The 19421-nt window shown below is 38.2% G+C and overlaps 1 protein-coding gene across 4 annotated transcripts in view; it reads left to right on the top strand.

Annotated features, from left to right (window-relative positions):
- Nucleotides 1–19421, top strand: part of OGT (O-linked N-acetylglucosamine (GlcNAc) transferase) — a 37547-nt gene that overhangs the window by 3431 nt on the left and 14695 nt on the right. For all 4 annotated transcript variants that reach the window (XM_060136776.1, XM_060136775.1, XM_060136777.1 and 1 more), the window contains exons 3-14: nucleotides 657–900; nucleotides 6642–6710; nucleotides 9943–10059; nucleotides 12296–12375; nucleotides 12916–13111; nucleotides 13371–13511; nucleotides 14102–14202; nucleotides 14364–14517; nucleotides 14616–14717; nucleotides 14914–15093; nucleotides 15761–15919; nucleotides 16068–16157. In XM_060136776.1, coding sequence (XP_059992759.1) covers nucleotides 657–900; nucleotides 6642–6710; nucleotides 9943–10059; nucleotides 12296–12375; nucleotides 12916–13111; nucleotides 13371–13511; nucleotides 14102–14202; nucleotides 14364–14517; nucleotides 14616–14717; nucleotides 14914–15093; nucleotides 15761–15919; nucleotides 16068–16157 — 1633 coding nt within the window. The remainder of the gene's footprint in view (nucleotides 1–656; nucleotides 901–6641; nucleotides 6711–9942; nucleotides 10060–12295; nucleotides 12376–12915; nucleotides 13112–13370; nucleotides 13512–14101; nucleotides 14203–14363; nucleotides 14518–14615; nucleotides 14718–14913; nucleotides 15094–15760; nucleotides 15920–16067; nucleotides 16158–19421) is intronic.

Below are 19421 nucleotides of genomic sequence, written 5' to 3'. Positions count from 1 at the left end.
ACCTTTTCTAGTTCTTTCCACCTACGTCTGCTGCTTTTTTAAAACTCTGTTCAGGTAATTATTCTTAGTATACATCTGAGCATCCACTCTCACCTTTGTAAGATTTGTCAGCTTGAGGGACAGAAATGCTCAGAGGTGATGGTGTATATGCTGTGGTAGGAGGTGCATATGTGGTTCAAGTTGCAGATGCCATCAAGTCATTATGATGTGCTACTTTTAGCTAATCAATTGAATTAATCAAAAGGGAAGAATCTGTGTTCTTATCCTTTTAATAAATTGTCATTTTGGCTTATTTAGACATTTAAAGGTGTGCGTAATTGAATCTTTTCAAGAAATGGAAAATGAGACTCACGCACATAGCATTTTTATTCTTGATCTTAACGATCATGGTTTACAATGAGGCAGTTTGGTAATGAGACTCTAGTTAAGAATTTTATCTCATAAGAAAAAAGAGTGTTCCAATTTGAAATCTGGAATGCCTCCACTTCTGAAAAACTTTGATTTCCAAAATTTTTCCTACTATGCGCTAGTTAAAAGATAATGTATTATTATATAATGAGCAATACACAGGATCTTCAGAAACTGAGTTGCATATGGGCCATACCTTCTTTCTGTAACATGCATACCCATGCATGAATACTTTCCCCCTTTTCCAGATCTGCCCACTTTAGTACTCTGGCAATTAAACAGAACCCTCTTCTGGCAGAAGCCTATTCGAATTTGGGGAATGTGTACAAGGAAAGAGGGCAGTTGCAGGAAGCAATTGAGCATTATCGGCATGCATTGCGTCTGAAACCAGATTTCATCGATGGTTATATTAACCTGGCAGCCGCTTTGGTAGCAGCAGGAGACATGGAAGGGGCAGTACAAGCTTACGTCTCTGCTCTTCAGTACAATCCTGTGAGTATAATTTTAATTGTTATTATTTTCCCTTCACAAAAGCCTAGAAAGAAACAGTTTGATACTTTAGACACAAATAGGTTTTTGCATGGAAAAAAGTCAAGAGTTTGGCAATGTTTTGTCTACTTAAAATGGTGAAATTGCTTTGACTCAGGTCTGTGTTATATTTTAAAAAAATTTATTTTATCTAGCAAGTTATTTGAGAGTATAAAAATTATCCTTATTGCAAGAAACTCTACATCTATCTTTATAATGCCTGTAAAAGTACAGAACACATGACATTGTTTCTTTGGGCTCTTTTGATTAAATTTGGATAATTTCTGCTATAACATGTTTGCAACGGTTAATTGATTTTCAAGGAATAGTGGAAGAAGGGCGTTAATCTGTAATATAGAATAGTTAAGATGTCAATATATGGATCCGTGACATGAAAACTAGGCTGCAAATTTTTTTCCTCAATATTCTGTTCTCTTTTCTTTCTACATAATTAGAAGTGGTAGAATAGAGGTGATAGTATGCACACCAGGCTTTTGATTAGTTCTAAAAATTTTTTTGTCTAAATTGCAGATGTTTTCCTGGGAACAAGTGAGGCCCAGTTGGCAGACATTAAGTTCACCATGTGTTAGGGTTTCTGAAAGGTACACAGAAAAAGTAAGACTTGCCCTTAGAACTTTTGATGTAGTTAGGGAAATAAGATAGACATAACAGGAAAGTGATAAAAGGGAGATTATAGGAATCCAGAAAAAATTTAAGAATATGTTTTTGAGCTACGTCGTCAACATTTAGCTTTGCACCAACCCTTGAAGTGGTTAATAATTAACTATTATAGCTACCATTTATTGAAAGTCTACTATGTGCTCAGACATTGTGCCAATCAGACGTTGGTCTTTCTTAATGCTCACAGTGATCCTTCAAAGTAGATGGTATCTGTTCCAATTTTACCACTTAAAAACAGATTCAGGGGGGTTATGTTAACTTTCTTGGGATCAAACAGCTAGTAATGGTGAAGTGGATGTTAAAACCTGAGTCTGAATATCTTGAAAGCAAACATTGTAGAGAGAAGAAATAAAGGAAGCCCTTTTTATCTGGGTACCCAGAGGGCATCCACCCCTCAACGCAGCCCTTGAGCACAGTTTGAAAACCATTCTGCTGTCCCTTATCGTTATTTTACAGATGGGAAACTGAAGCTTAATATAGTAGTTTATGCAAAGATCTGAAATCACTTTTTATCATATCTATTAACAGTTATTTTTTCCATTAATTTTGATTGTTAAATTTTATTTATTGCTTTTTGTATGGATACAGTGAAAAGTCTCCCAGCTACCCTTCTTGGAGGTAGCTGATGAAACTAATTTCTTATGTATCCTTTTGGAGATACTCAATGCATATATATGTAAATTTGAGTGACTTTTTGTAATTTTTATTGCAGTACCATCTAGCTAGTTACAGAAAGTTTTAGGGAACCCTGTATGTGCTGCCACTGGGGCTTGGACCTTGTTCTTGCCAAGGCTCAGGGCTCACTTGTGTACCTAATTGTCACAGTAAATTCTTTCCCTTTATTAATTAAGGTTGGTTCCATCCTTCACTTGTTGATTACGTATACATTCACTTGTGCCCTCTTACACAGCCGTGGGCCCAAACATCTTGGAACTCTGATCCCCTTTGCTCAGGTTTCCAGTTGCCTACATGTATCGCAGAGCAGTCATTGCTGCTGACAGTATACCAAACTGTAGGAGTATGATGAGAAGGGAAAGCTAAAGTGGGAGACAGAACCATGCTTTTCAATATCTAACCTGTTAAGAGGAAGCTTATCATTGTGCCCTACCAAAGAAGTAAGATAATACTAAAATAAATCATGGGACTACCCCTTGAGGGCATTGAACATCTGTGCATTCCCATCTGGTTCTGTTTCTTCTAGTGGAAGGTGCTGCTGTATTTCTCTGTCTTTATCAGTAAGAATGAAAAAGGGACTGTGCCTACTGCCTTGATTTCACCTAAATATACCATAGTGATCATGTTTTAATTCATTTCAGGGTATCTAGTCTTAACTAGATTTAAGCTTACTGTCAAATGCCTGTGTCAATTCAGTACTGACAGAATCTTGAGTCTGTTCCTAGATTGTGCTCTTGTTGGCAGTGCATTGCTGGCCTGAATCACAGATGTAGTTGGCATTCTATGAAAAATAGTTAAAGAAACTCAGGTTAGTTTGGTTTTGCAGTAGTGAAAAAGTAAAATGTTAAGGTGGTAGTCTTGGCAACCTGTTTTCAATAGTGTTTGTCTTTTTAAGTTAATGGTATGTCAGTTTAGAAGTTATTCTGTCACTTGATTATAGAAATTACTTTTAAAAAGTAGAGCTGTTTCATATTTTTAATTCTGAATTGGCTTCTGTAATATTGGGTGATTTAATAATTTCACTAAAATATTAGTCCATTGTATTTGAAGGTGCTGTTGCAGCTGGTAATCTTTCACATGATAACTCACTAGAGTTGCCCATGCTTGGCAATCCCTTTTATGAATTATGTATAAAATGTTCTTTGTAAGATGGCTATAATACTGAGTTGCTCTAAGGAACTCTGTTTCTGAGTCTATAGGTTTTTGAACCATTGCTTCTGTTTTGATTGTGGATGCATAGCACTGAGAGCTACTGGCATCCTGACCATCACGTGTTACTGTCATGTTATTTGTTACTGTTAATGAGTCTCAGTCATACAGCTAAACTGTAGAAAACCTTATACAGTCATCCCTAGGTATCTGTGGGGAATTGGTTCTAGGACCCCCCCACGGATACCAAAATCTGTGGGTGCTCAAGCCCCTTATAAACAGTGGTGTAGTACAGTTGGCCCTCAGAGTCCACAGTTTCTGCATCTGCAGATGCAGAGGGTCAACTGTATTTCTGTCCCTCTCTGCTCTGCTTTTTGTAAGTTTGCTGTGCAAATGTCACATTTAAATACTTGAGTGCTTATTGTGTGTACAGTGCTTTGTTAGGAATTGGGGAGATGTGTTGTGGGGGCAGCTGTGGATTATAATATGAGACAGGACCTGACCCATAAAGGAAAAAAGGTGTAAGCTCCTCAGATGATTATTCTTAGGGAGTATTAATCAGAAGATTTTCTCGAGTGGATGCTTATAACCTAAGCATTCTGTAGGAAGGTAAATAGCAAGTAGACTTCCTTGGCTGAAGTGGTGAGTCAAGTAGTAACAAGAAGTGAGCGTAGTAGAGGAGAGTCAATTGGAAGATTGAGAAAGAATAGAGGCTGAGGAGTTTGAATTTAATTTGAGAGGCAATTGAGAACTACTGTAGGCTTTAATCAACCTGATTTTATTTCGTGTGTGTATGTAGATGTTGTGGGTGGGGGTGGGGGGACTCTAGGAGGAAAGGCGGGAATAAATGCTATTTCAGGAAGGGTTGTTATACAGCAGATTCTTACTCATTTGCATCTCCTTACCTTTATTCATACTATTTTCCCTTGTCTGCAATGTCCGCCTCCTTTGTCTGTTAAAACCATACTCATCCTTTAAGGCCCGGCTTAAAATTTCTTCCTTGAGTTCATTTCTTTACCACTATGTGGCTATTTAGTATGTATGTGTTTTGTCTTTCCACATAGGTTGTAAGCCCTTTGAAGATGAGGATTCTATTAATTTATTTCCCTACAGTTCCAGGCATATTGTTGAATTGAATAAAGGTTTGCATAGAAGATATTAACCTAGGAATGGGTACATGGGCCGGGTTTGAGAATTGTGATTCTCTTAGCAGATATTGTTTAGATGTGACTACTGAAGCAGAACTGATGTCTCAGGTTTTGAACTTTGGGGAGAATAGTGGTATCCTTGAATTTTCTGGAAATTAGTTATTCATGCATGAAGGTTTGGATTTCCAGTGGGAGAATTGGATTTCACTATTATATTTAATATGATATGTTTTACCTTTTTCTAAAACTGCCTTATTGATTATTTTATAGTGATCTTGAAGATAATCTATTTTTAACTGTGGGCATTGTGTTAACTTGATTTAGTATGCTGTAATGGGTCTAGATGATATAACTAAATATAGATATATACACTGTCAGTACTTGGATGGCATGCATCCAAGAGTTTATAGAAACTAGAGGGTAAAATTATGCAACAGTTGGCTAAGATGTATAACCCATTAGGGTCATTGTTGGAGAATTATTGCAAGACTTCTGATTATTATGCCTCAGAAAAGGCATAGGAACTGGTAAAAGTCCAAAGATGTATAACCACGATAATGAGATATAGTAGAAGGAGTTTGTTTGAACAGATTGGATTGTTCAGTCATGGTCTGCCAAAACATAACGGTAGCCCTTAAAGTTTAGGGGAAAAAAATCATACAAAGTAGATAGCAAGATTATAGAATTCATTACTTCTGAGAGTATAAATAGGGTTGAAAAATACTTAGACTCATTAGAGGATGCTAAGTCTGTAATAAGATTAATGATACCTATGAGGATTAGTATTAGCCTTTTGTGCTTGAGGTCACAGGAGACCACCACTTTCTCCCAAAACACTAGTCATTGCTCCATGGACAGACAGATCAGGTAGCTCATGGAACTGACTCAGTATGGCCAACCGTAAGGGTGTTCTGTGGCAGCCTATTCTTTGCTGGCTGACTTTTTGTTCACTTGGATGGATGATAATATACAATCACAAAAGCTGTTTATCAGTAATCACCTGATTGTGGAAACCATAATACAGTTGCACATAGAATAGTATATATGATGATACTTTGGCACAGTTGACAAAATTTCACTTTCTAGGACTTAGTGTAAGGCTCTTCCACACGTGGAACAGTTTGGAATGATAAGCTTACTCCTTATTGCCATTGTCTTTGCTTGTTGACTGACAAGGCAAACCAAGGACAAATAAAAATTTAAGCTCACTGTTCTGATGTGTCTTTCATACTGATGAACGGACTGGTGAGTCAGATGACTAGCAACACAATTGTGCTGCTAATAAAAAGCCGAGTCGACTGCTTTTCATTATTCGCCCACTCAACTCTAATGGCAGTTAATACTAATGAGTAATCTAGTGCCAGGTGCCAGGATTAAAGCTTTGGTTGGATGGTAATCCTTTTGTCTAATAGTGAAATGAAGTCAAGTTTTCTACTATACGTCTGACAGCCTAAGGGTAGGTTTGCCAATAACTAATCACAGCTAAATCCTTTTTTCCACTATGGAAAATTTTTGACCCTCGATATAGTAGTGGTTCATAACCTTGAACAAAATAGTTGAACAAACATTTGATGCTTTTTTTTTTTTTTAACGTGACTAACATTTGGGGAGAGGAGAAGCTATAGCAAGGCCCATAGTCTTTTATCTGAAACTGGTGGGATCAAATGCATCATAAAATTCAGAGTTTTTAGGATTTTAGAAAGATGATAATACCATATATGACTCCCAGGTGTGTCTGGAGCCGCACCTTCTAGTAAAACACATTTATATTTCTGCAGCAGAAGGTATGCATATTCACATTAAGTGGGATCAATAAATTCTGTAAATAACTTCATGCCAGTTCAAGTCAGATTTAATCATCAAATGAGTTTTTAAAATTTTTTGGAATTTGGAATTGAGGATGGAGGGGATTGTGTTCCTGTTCTTAAATTGTCAAGCAGTCTCTCTAGTTGACAATAAAATGATGGAGCTAGATGCGTAAAAGTAATTTCAAGATATCTTTGGTTGACAAAGCAGAGTATAATTAATGACAGAGTATCTCTGGGTTTCTAGGATTTGTACTGTGTTCGCAGTGACCTGGGGAACCTGCTCAAAGCCCTGGGTCGCTTGGAAGAAGCCAAGGTAGGTGTTTGATAGAACACATTTAAACATCAGTGTTATGGATACTTGTACTTTTTGCCAAGTCTTCAACTCTTCATTGAGCTATCTTCACAAAACAGTCCTATGAAACTGAGGAAAACTGACGGCATGAATCGCCTCAGACTAGAGCAGGGCCAGGATTTGGCATATCTGTTCTAAATCTGGGGGTAAAGCAAGAACCTGAACATTTTGGAGCCTTTCTGCTGAGCTAGATCATCTTTATAACAGTGGGCTCCGTCATGATCTTATGTGGGAATAAATAACATTCCTTCAAATCTGAGGCTTGCCTGCTGGTGACAAGCAGAGCGCCTGTGATTTGGCTCAAGACTCCTATATGATGCAGGTGCCATTGAAAATGCTGCTCTTCTAAGTCCTTTGTGGCTTGTAAGTGGAGAAGAATTTCATCCAAATGTTACCCTGTAATACTGGCATTTAAAATTCTTATTTAACCTTCCTCCCTTCATCTTCCTCACCCTTTTTACAGTGGAAGAAAGGCTGTTAAATGATTGCAAATTAATAATTGGAACATCCTGCCCCTTCTTGTCCTCACTCCCTTCCCCAAGTTCCTTTTCCTCTTTTCCAATCCTAGTTGTCTACCTTCTTTTCTTCTTACTTCCTTCTTTTATTCCTCCCCATCCCACCTCCTTTAAAAAAAAAAAGTCAGAAGGACAAAGCTGGTTTGTTTGGGAAATGGACTGATCGAAAGAAAACTTGCCCAAGTGGAAAGGTGGCTTTTAGCATTCTGTGTTTCCAAATAAAGAATTTGAACACCAGGTTGGGTTATTAAAGCTTTTGGTATAATTTTAAATTAAATTTATAAATGAAATTGTCTTGTTACAAGCCACCTTACGCAACCGCGCTGCAGGGGTGAGGAGTGGGGAGAAACCAGAATGCTTCTGAAACTCCCACCTGTTGCTCTGAGCCCCACGCGCATGCTAATACGTGGAGTGTATGCGCAGCGTAGCTGTCTGTTTGACTGCTTCATCCAGGGAGGGAGAAGGCTTTTCAGCACCATCTGATGTTAAAAGGCACTAGTTTTAAGTGCATAGCTCATAAATTCTACTGACACTTTGGATTAACCTTATGTAGGTTTCCAGCTAATGGATTGTAATTGATTTCATTCTTAGCTGATAAATCTAATTGGTAATTTATAGAACAAATATTTGATAAGCTTCTATTAATTGTCACCCCACCAAGCGGACAGCTAACATGAATTGCACTTCACTGCAGCTTTAGAGATCGGTTTAGGCTGAGACATTGCGCCTGCCTTAGGTTGCTGACTTCTTTATTTCAGAGCTCTGGAGACACCTAGTTTGAAAAATGTTATTCTGTTTTTGTGAGAACTTAGTGAACAAGAAAATACTCTTGAGTGAAATGCAATGTATTTCTTTTGTAATCAGTGCATTTGAAAATTCAAGCCAGCATATTCCTAGTAGATGGAAGCAAAATTAAGTTGTCTTTGTAGAAAATGAAGAGCCTTTCTTCCAGCAAAAATCCCTGCTGTATGCAATAGCCCTGATTAACCCTCTCCCTTCTGCATGTTTCCCATATTACAGACTTGAGACTGTCCTCATTCCCATATGTAATAGACATCCAAAGAATTTCAATTGCTTTGTTGAACTTTTACTAATGATCTTGTTTTTATTTTCTCTCTTGTTTTTGGTTTTTCACCATTGATATTGTATTTAGAAGGTTTCAGGTGGGTGAAACCTCCTATTCCATGCGTAAGGTGCCTCGCTGAAGGGAGCTCGAGGCCTGGATCTAGGGCAGACACACACCTCCTCCTCTTCCAGCAAGGAACGCACCGAAAAGTCACATGATGAGAAATATGGTAACGGGTTTGTAACTGCCACAGCAAAACAATTTGCCTCCATGCCTGAATCTTCTGTCTTGTGGCTTCAGAAACAGCTTAAAATAATTTTATTTACAAGCAAGTTATGTAAGAGAATGTTTTATACTATAGCCACAATTCTGTCAAAGATAAGTAAAAGTTAATTGATATTAAAAATTATTAGAGATAATTTACTAGTAAAAGCTTCTAACTCTTCTTGTTGTTCATTTTTTCCTTTTTTCTTCTTTGTTTGGATTGCAGCATTCTGCTCTTCTGATGATGCGCTGTGACCCTGCAGTAGCGCAAAGGCTGCGCAGCGTTAATGCGCAATGCGTGCGAATGAGCCCCTGTGAACGGTTGACTAGATGAGTAATCTGATTGACTGGCTCCCTCAGTCCTATTTTGTAGCCTTTTTGGATAAAATTGGGTTTTAACATACCTCGAGTCCAACTAATCTCATTAAACAAATATTCTCTATGGGCCTGTCTAGTAGATTAATGGATCTGGTTGGCCGTTTGCTGCGTCTAGGGGTGTTCTATGTAGCGCAGCAGTTCGCAGCGATTGCGCAGTGCGATGCTGTTAGGTTGCGCAAGCGATGTTTGCGCTCGCATTACAGGGACCTCAACCTAGGTGCAGTCCTGTCATATGAGGTTTCAGCTTCAGTCCTCCTTGGGAGACGGGCATTGTGAGGATGTGACTTATAGCCTGGCCTTATGATATCTGGCTTGTCAGAAAAACATTTTCCTCCTCGGTAGCATAGTTTTGATGTTAGTGAGGAACATTATTGTTTATTTAGAGCAGCATTTCCCAAATGTGTTTTATAGGTATTCTCATAAAATGTCCAATGAAAGAAGAGGTCCATGGTCAACTAAGTTCAGGGAACCGTGTATATACTATTAAAGGCTTAGGGAAGTCCTGTAGTCAAGAAACCTGTTTTCTGTTTTCCTAATTTATTTGATCGTGACTTTGGGAAACTCGGGTGGGGGAGGAACTTAGCCTTAAGTGGCACCTTCCAGATAACACTTGAAAACAAGAGCAAGAGCCCTTAGGTGTTCAGATAAGAGAAGTCCAGCATAGAGTCTTAAGGCAACTGACTTCCCGGTTAAGTCCCAGTGTAAGGGTTGGTCATTGGTTGGCAGAACTGAACATGGTGGTTTGCACCTGGGTTCTGGTGGCGCAGGCGCAGGAGCAGCCAGCTGTGGCAGCGCATTAGTTTTGGCGCAAGCGAGCCTATGCTGCAGGGTCACTTTTGGCTGGTCAGAGAAGGAATAATGATATCACCTTCTTCCCCCCTCCCCCAATCTTTTTTTTTCCCCTTTATAAATTTTCCCCTTTCCCTTTACCTCCTTCCCCTCCCATCTTCTTTCATTAACCCCTCCTAAGGCATGTTATTTGAAAGCAATTGAGACGCAACCGAACTTTGCAGTAGCTTGGAGTAATCTTGGCTGTGTTTTCAATGCACAAGGGGAGATTTGGCTTGCAATTCATCACTTTGAAAAGGTTAGTCGTTAAATTAATAATTGGTATTTTTGAAGTGCTTATGTATGCAGGGTGTTTCTACTAGAACTAAATAATAGGCCTTTACTTAATCAGTCACATAATATCTTTGTTTCTCTGACAGTATTGCAGCATTTGCTGGATGGTATATGGCAGTTTCCAGTTTAGCATTGAAAATGTACTTTAGTAATTAAAAATTCTTTTTTTAAACGGGCAGCTTTACTGTAAAGAAGCAGAGTTTCTTGGTGAAAAGACTGATTCCAGATCTGGGGCAGGAAATGTACAAAAATAATCTGGAGTGCCTTGTTGTGCCAGAAAGCAAGGAAGTTTTGATATATTTATGTCAAAAGGACTCAGGAGGCAACTGGAAGAGGCTCCTACTGGCTAAAGATGGGAGTTGAGCATCAATGGGAATAATAACTGAAATATATTGAAACTTATCAAATACATTTAAGTTCATGAGTATAATTATACTAAGAAGAAATTCATGGGTCATCTTTGGAAGATAAGGAGCAACTCATTTTGAGAACTGGTTAAACAGTTGTCCTCTCTCTCCTGTATGAACTGGACATCAGGGTAACCCAGTAGTTGATGGGGGAAGTTTCTCTTTATACAAGTGTTCCAGCTAATAAATGAAGTAGGAATGATAGAATCAGAGTATAACCAATAATAAATAGGCATTTATCAGTGGCAAAAAAAAAGAGACACAACCAGACATTTTGTACCTTGTGATAGAAGTAAGTACTTCCACCAGTGAAGTAGCCTTGCAAAAAGAGCAAAGAACCCAAATCTGATTATGCTTGTAGTTCTACCAATTTACAGGAAATACATGGGACAGGGAAACATAATAAGCACATTAAAGGACACCATAGGGGTGCAGTCAGCAAATTCAAACTATGGGAAGCTGTATAGGACAGTGATCTGATTTCTTCAACAAATTACAGGAATAAAAATGAAGATTTAAATTAAACTTTTAATTTAAAAGATTTAAAGAAACTCACAAAGACATGTTAATTGTATGGGTCTTATTTGGATCCTCAATCAAAGTTAATCAGAAATTGGACCACTGAATGGATATATGATACTAAGGAATTGCTGTCACTTTTTTAGGTGTGATATTGGTATTGTAGTTAAGTTAGGAGGAAAAAGTATTCCTGTATTGTCCCTAAAAATTTTCAAATGAACTGATATGTCTGGGATTAGCTTCAGAATGATCTGGGAAGAGGGCGAGTTAGGTTGGAATATAGATTAAATAAAATTGAATATGATTTTTTAATTGTTGAAACTGGGTAATGGAGACTTGGAGGTTATACTCCTCTGCTTTGGTATATATTTGAAATTTTCCATAATAAAAAAATTTGGGGGTGGACATCTATTACTATAGACAATCTAAGTAAGTTAAGTGCAACAGAGTTGCCATCTAAGTGAAGAGGAATGTTCTTAATGAGTCTTAAATATATTCACAGTTACTCATTACCTTTACCTTTCAGTATTTCAGTTCAGGTTTCCATTCATTACACTATAGGAGTACCTACTCTCTTGCTCTGTGGTTCTCCTTGGTTGCACATGAGGAGCTTGTAAAAGATATGGATATCCTGGCCCCGTTTTCAGAGGGTCTGATTTAACTGGCCTGTGATGGAACCCAGGCTCCATTTAGGAGGTGAATTCTAATATACTGCCAGTGTTGAGAATTACTGCTGTAGATATATCTGGTCATATTTTAAGACAGCTTCAGAACTATCTGAATGAACCATTTAATGTTTAGTATCCCCTTGAAGTAATGTATCTTACTGAGTATACAGCTCTAATTACATATCTTACTAAGGTCTGAGTATACAGTTGTAGTTACTGAGGTATGTATTTCCTTATTCAGTTAGAGCTTGCTGCTTCTTCCTGCCATTATTTTTTTAGAAGAGCTAGGCTGATTAATTGAGAATAAAATGGGGCCAACCATGAGAAGTGTTCAGCTCAATAAAATTGGAGCAGACCCAATTTAAAATTTTTCCCTTCAGGACACATTTTGCTCTTACATTACATGGGAAGTTATTTTGGTAACATTGAGATTTGTGAATAATGAGTGGGTACTAAAATAATTGGGTTTTAAAAATGAAAGAAATAAGATTTAATTATACTAGAAAATGTAATTGGAGGTCTAAAATTATCTCAGACTAAAAACTTGTAATTGGGAAGTTAATCTGAAATCCTAACTTGCTCTAAGTAACTGTCTTGCAATTTTTAGGCTGTCACCCTTGACCCCAATTTTCTGGATGCTTATATCAATTTAGGAAATGTCTTGAAAGAGGCACGGATTTTTGACAGGTGAGGGAATGTTCTATTTGGAGTTTTTGTTGTATCAACACTTGAGAGTTTGGACTGAAATTATCACAGTGGGTCATTGAAATACACTTTCCTTTTGTTACTTTCCCGGCTCAGGTCTGCTGTATTACCTTTTATTATAGTTTTATTGTTGCCTGACTTCATTGTTGGCTTTTCATGAAGCCATTATCCTTCTCACTAGGAGTTTAGTTGAAATTTCCTTTATTGTAAAACTATTGAAATGGTTATCTTTTAGACTAAATTATTCCTTCTGTCTGATTCAGAAAGCTAAGTAAATCCTGACTTTTAACTTTTTGTTGCTGTTGTCAAAGGAAAGTCTGTTTCTTATGGGGGTATAGAAAATTTTTCAGTGTAAAAATACATTTTATAAAGGTGCAACTTTGATTTTTGAGGTTAAGTATAGTATGGCATGAATTAATTGTAACTAGTTATAATTGATATACTTTGATAGAATGAAATAATTGTAACAGAGCATCCATTAAAAGTTAGTTGCATTGTGTGTGTGTGTGTTTCTGTTTATAGAGCTGTGGCAGCTTACCTTCGTGCCCTAAGCTTGAGCCCAAATCATGCAGTGGTACATGGCAACCTGGCTTGTGTATACTATGAGCAAGGCCTGATAGATCTGGCAATAGACACCTACAGGCGAGCTATTGAATTGCAACCACATTTCCCTGATGCTTACTGCAACCTAGCCAACGCTCTCAAAGAGAAGGGCAGTGTAAGGATTTTTATTCAGTCTCTTTCTTTGTTACCTGATGGCATTAAAAAAAAGTCATTTTTGTACATATTGTCATTAAATATTGAGGTGGTAAATTGTTTAATTTTGGAATTATAGATGAGAGGAAGAATAGCAAAAATACCTGTTTTCTGGAATATTACCAGCCATTAGGCTTAACTAAGCAATTGTTAGAATAATATCAGTGGCGACTCTGTGATTCCTCTGTATAGGTTTTTGAATAGTTTGTTTTGTTTTTTAGGTTGCCGAAGCAGAAGATTGTTACAATACAGCTCTCCGGCTGTGTCCCACCCATGCAGACTCTCTGAATAACCTAGCCAATATCAAACGAGAACAGGGAAACATTGAAGAGGCAGTTCGCTTGTATCGTAAAGCATTAGAAGTATGTTGAGGGTGGTGTGGCTGGGTATTTTGTCTGTGTGATAGTAGAGGGAAGGCAGTTAAGTTTGCCATGTCATCCACCTCTTTTGTAAAAGTAGATAGTGGGCAAATCATTCGTTGAACCAGTAATTGAGTACCTAAGGTATGAGTGAGGTCCTGTGTGACATTCAAGAAAATCCTTAACATTGAGTTTGTTATTTTATGGGTAGATAAGATTGGCACAAAAAAATTTAAACAGTAAGCTAGAGTTCAAGAAGAGTTACCAGTAAATATATAATTTCAGTACCTGATGGCTGTAATGTTGGTTGGTAGGTTGGTAGGAGTTTTGAAGAGAGATGCTAGAGTTACCAGCATAAACTAAGATGAGGAGAGGTCTACCTCATTATGTTTTGAAACACGGAGAGGTATAAAAGAAAGGAAGAGGTAGAATTTGAACTACTTGGCTTTGAAGAATGAGTAGACTTGGAGAAGGTGGAGAGAAGTGTAGGGATATAAAGGTGCTTGAGCGAAGTTCTTGTTGTGGTAAGTTATTACTGCTGTTTTAGCAGTTATTTTTTTTTAAACCTCAGTTATCATCTTGAATCTTTATAGGTCTTCCCAGAGTTTGCTGCTGCCCATTCAAATTTAGCAAGTGTATTGCAGCAGCAGGGAAAACTGCAGGAAGCTCTGATGCATTATAAGGAGGCTATTCGGTAAGAGACTCACAGCCTTATTTTTTTCTTCTAAGTTTTAAAATGTTTGGCATTTGGCACATTTGGTATGTGGGACTTCTAATAATAGCAGACTAAATTAATATTACAGGGGGTTAAAGGTTTTTGTACTAGAGAAATAAAATCTTTGTCCTCTCCTTTAGAATCAGTCCTACCTTTGCTGATGCCTACTCTAATATGGGAAACACTCTAAAGGAGATGCAGGATGTTCAGGGAGCCTTGCAGTGTTATACTCGTGCTATTCAGATTAACCCTGCATTTGCGGATGCCCACAGCAATCTGGCTTCCATTCACAAGGTACTATTTTTTATATATATTTTATTACAATATATGCATCTTAGCACCTAATGTTTTTAATTTTAGGAAAAAATTTAACCATCCCACTTTATTTCCAGGATTCAGGGAATATTCCAGAAGCAATTGCTTCTTATCGCACTGCTCTGAAGCTTAAACCTGATTTTCCTGACGCCTATTGTAATTTGGCTCATTGCCTGCAGGTAAAGAATAATGGGCTAGTAATTGGCTTTCAGGGTTGTAATCACTTTTTAATTGTATGTGCCATATTAATCTAAGCTTGGCTGGAAACACTGTTTTTTAATGGGTTATCTGACATTACTTTAGGCCAAAGACACATAGGATGTTAAGTCTTGGAGTAAGGTTTTCTGGATAATAACTTCTTTTTGCCTCCTCTAGATTGTCTGTGATTGGACAGACTATGATGAGCGAATGAAGAAATTGGTCAGCATTGTGGCTGACCAGTTAGAGAAGAATAGGTTGCCTTCTGTGCATCCTCATCATAGTATGCTATATCCTCTTTCTCATGGCTTCAGGAAGGCTATTGCTGAGAGGCATGGGAACCTCTGCTTGGATAAGGTGCGAGTCTTTCATTTTAATCTTTTCGTCGTAAAGTAAAACACAGATACAGAAAACTACATGAATCAAATTTATGGCTTAATGAGTTATCATAAGGTGTTTACCACCCAAGTTGAGAAATGAAGCTTCGTGAGCCAGTCCAGAAGCCCCCCTCCCATTGTGTCCTGTCTTGATCATAACCCCTTCCATTCTATAAGGTGGAATCCTTAACTGAAATACTTAACAGTAGGCTGATGGTGTTTTCCTTTAATTTTGAAACCATAGTTTTTATAAAGTGTTTGGTATTTTCTACTCACCTTTGAGAATTAGAGCAGTACTTGATCAAAGGTGGGAATTTTCTCAGCAGAATAGAGCAGAGTGCTAGGTGTAATTGTGTTTTTAAAAAATGCTTCCCTACAGAATTTTCTAAAATGCAGGGTTTGTCATGCTCTTCCCACTCTGCTTCCTTCCTACAACTTTAACTTGCTTGGGCTACTTAGGCCTCAGGAACAGGTCAAAGTATGAAGCATATTATACAAATTGCTAAGGTTGTATTAGACTGGTTATATGAATTAAAGAAGTATTCTGGGCATACCATTCCTAACAGGTATGCTTTTAGTCAGTTTTCCTAGATGAAAATTTACATATAGACTCAACTTTACTAACAAGCACTGAATTCCATTGGTAGATAAATGTCCTTCATAAACCACCATATGAACATCCGAAAGACTTGAAGCTCAGTGATGGTCGACTGCGTGTAGGATACGTGAGTTCTGACTTTGGGAATCATCCTACTTCTCATCTTATGCAGTCTATTCCAGGCATGCACAATCCTGATAAATTTGAGGTAAGACTAGTGTTGCTCTAGAGTCGCTATTTATAAAACCAAACAAACCCACAGTGGTAGCTTTATAGTCACCTTTAGGTGTTAAGCCCAGTGTCTTTTGGAAAGATTTGAGCCAAGGTTATTAAATATACTATGTGCTGCCTTTCAGGTATTCTGTTATGCCCTGAGCCCAGATGATGGCACAAACTTCAGAGTGAAGGTGATGGCAGAAGCCAATCATTTCATTGATCTTTCTCAGGTATGTGAAACTCTTATACTTACAACTTTCTTTTTTTTTTTTTTGAGTCCTTTCCCTCTTTTTCTTGATGAGTCTGGCTAATGTTTATCAATTTTGTTTATCTTCTCCAGGAACCAGCTTTTAGTTTTATTGATCTTTGCTATTGTTTTCTTTGTTTCTGTTTCATTTATTTCTGCTCTGCTCTTTATGATTTCTTTCCTTCTGCTAACTTCGGGTTTTGTTTGTTCTTCTTTCTCTAGTTCCTTTAGGTGTAAGGTTTGATTATTTATTTGAGGTTTTTCTTGTTTCTTGAGGTAGGATTGTAGCTATAAACTTACCTCTTAGAACTGCTTTTGCTGCATCCCATAGGTTTTGGATCATCGTGTTTTCATTATCATTTGTCTCTAGGTATTTTTTGATTTCCTCTTTGATTTGTTCAGTGATCTCTTGGTTATTTAGTAACGTATTGTTTAGCCTCCATGTGTTTGTGTTTTTTACATTTTTTCCCCTGTAATTGATTTCTAATCTCATAGCGTTGCGGTCGGAAAAGATGCTTGATGTGATTTCAATTTTCTTAAATTTACTGAGGCTTGATTTGTGACCCAAGATGTGATCTATCCTGGAGAATGTTCCATGTGCACTTGAGAAGAAAGTGTTATCTGCTGTTCTGGGATGGAATGTCCTATAAATATCAATTAAATCTATCTGGTCTATTGTGTCATTTAAAGCTTGTGTTTCCTTATTAATTTTCTGTTTGGATGATCTGTCCATTGGTGTAAGTGAGGTGTTAAAGTCCCCCACTCTTATTGTGTTACTGTCGATTTCCTCTTTTATAGCTGTTAGCAGTTGCCTTATGTATTGAGGTGCTCCTATGTTGGGTGCATATATATTTATAATCGTTATATCTTCTTCTTAGATTGGTCCCTTGATCATTTTGTAGTGTCCTTCCTTGTCTCTTGTAACATTCTTCATTTTAAAGTCTATTTTATCTGATATGAGTATTGCTACTCCAGCTTTCTTTTGATTTCCATTTGCATGGAATATCTTTTTCCATCCCCTCACTTGCAGTCTCTATGTGTCCCTAGGTCTGAAGTGGGTCTCTTCTAGACAGCATATATATGGGTCTTGTTTTTGTATCCACTCAGCGAGCCTGTGTCTTTTGGTTGGAGCATTTAATCCATTCACGTTTAAGGTAATTATCGATATGTATGTTCCTGTGACCATCTTCTTAATTATTTTGGGTTTGTTTCTGTAGGTCCTTTTCTTTTGTGTTTCCCACTCGGAGAAGGTCCTTTAGCAGTTGTTGTAGAGCTGGTTTGGTGGTGCTGAATTCTCTTAGCTTTTGCTTGTCTGTAAAGCCTTTGATTTCTCCATCAAATCTGAATGAGATTCTTGCCAGGTAGAGTAATCTTGGTTGTCAGTTCTTCCCTTTCATCACTTTAAGTATGTCATGCCATTCCCTTCTGGCTTGTAGAGTTTCTGCTGAGAAAGCAGCTGTTAACCTTATGGGAGTTCCCTTGTATGTTATTTGTCGTTTTTCCCTTATTGCTTTCAATAATTTTTCTTTGTCTTTAATTTTTGCCAGTTTGATTACTGTGTGTCTCAGCATGTTTCTCCTTGGGTTTATCCTGTATGGGACTCTCTGTGCTTCCTGGACTTGGGTGGTTATTTCCTTTCCCATGTTAGGGAAGTGTTTGACTATAATCTCTTCAAATATTTTCTCTGGTCCTTTCTCTCTCTCTTCTCCTTCTGGGACCCCTATAATACGAATGTTGTTGCGTTTAATGTTGTCCCAGACGTCTCTTAGGCTGTCATTTGTTTTCATTCTTTTTTCTTTAGTCTGTTCCACAGCAGTGAATTCCACCAATCTGTCTTCCAGGTCACTTATCCGTTCTTCTGCCTCAGTTATTCTGCTATTGATTCCTTCTAGTGTAGTTTTCATTTCAATTATTGTATCGTTCATCTCTGTTTGTTTGTTCTTTAATTCTTCTAGGCCTTTGTTAAACATTTCTTGCATCTTCTCGATCTTTGCCTCCATTCTTTTTCCGAGGTCCTGGATCATCTTCACTGTCATTATTCTGAATTCTTTTTCTGGAAGGTTGCCTATTTCCACTTCATTTAGTTGTTTTTCTGGCATTTTATCTTGTTCCTTCATCTGGTACATAGCCCTCTGCCTTTTCATCTTGTGTATCTTTCTGTGAATGTGGTTTTTGTTCCACAGGCTGCAGGATTCTTGCTTCTGCTGTCTGCCCTCTGGTGGATGAGGCTATCTTAGAGGCTTGTACTTCCAACTTTTTATTTTGAGCAAATAGTGAATAAAACTGTTGGTGTGTAGCTTGTATCCTCAATTTTCTTTTTTAAATTTAATTAATTTATTTATTTTTGGCCGCTTTGGGTCTTCATTGCTGCCCATGGGCTTTCTCTAGTTGTGGTGAGTGGGGTCTGCTGTTCATTGCGGTGCACAGGCTTCTCATTGCGGTGGCTTCTCTTGTTGTGGAGCACAGGCTCTAGGCGCGTGGGCTTCAGTAGTTGTGGCACGTGGGCGCAGTAGTTGCGGCTCGTGAGCTCTAGAGCGCAGGCTCAGTAGTTGTGGCACACGGGCTTAGTTGCTCCATGGCATGTGGGATCTTCCCGGACCAGGGCTCAAACCTGTGTCCCCTGCATTGACAGGCAGATTCTTAACCACTGTGCCACCAGAGAAGCCCATATCCTCAGTATTTTCCATGACAGATATTTAACATCAGCTACTACATACCTGTGGGCAATTGCTTCGATCTTATTTCCTTGATTGTTTACATTTATTACATTGCATTTATAATCAGCATGGATTTTTGCTGAGTTTGCAAATGAAATAGAAATATGGTGTATTTGTGTGTGGTCGTAAAACTTCTCTGCGGATTGAGCTAGCACTTGTGACAGTAGATACCTAATATTACCTGAATAAATTGAACAAAATGGTGGCTTGGAAGAAGAACAAAAAAGTCATTTAAAGGGCCTTTGCCGGGCTTCCCTGATGGCGCAGTGGTTGAGAGTCCGCCTGCCGATGCAGGGGACATGGGTTCGCGCCCCGGTCCGGGAAGATCCCACATGCTGCGTAGCGGCTGGGCCCATGAGCCATGGCCACTGGGCCTGCGCGTCCGGAGCCTGTGCTCCGCGACGGGAGAGAGGGAAAAAAAAAGGGCCTTTGCCTTTGGTTTTCTTTATTTCTTATACTTGCTCCATTGCTGTTTCCTCTAGGAGCAAAAGTTTTATGATAAATTAATATTGAAACCTGTGAGGGAATGA

Source organism: Lagenorhynchus albirostris, chromosome X, assembly GCF_949774975.1.
Source record: "Lagenorhynchus albirostris chromosome X, mLagAlb1.1, whole genome shotgun sequence".
NCBI lineage: Eukaryota > Metazoa > Chordata > Mammalia > Artiodactyla > Delphinidae > Lagenorhynchus > Lagenorhynchus albirostris.
This window is presented reverse-complemented; position numbering and strand designations above follow the sequence as displayed.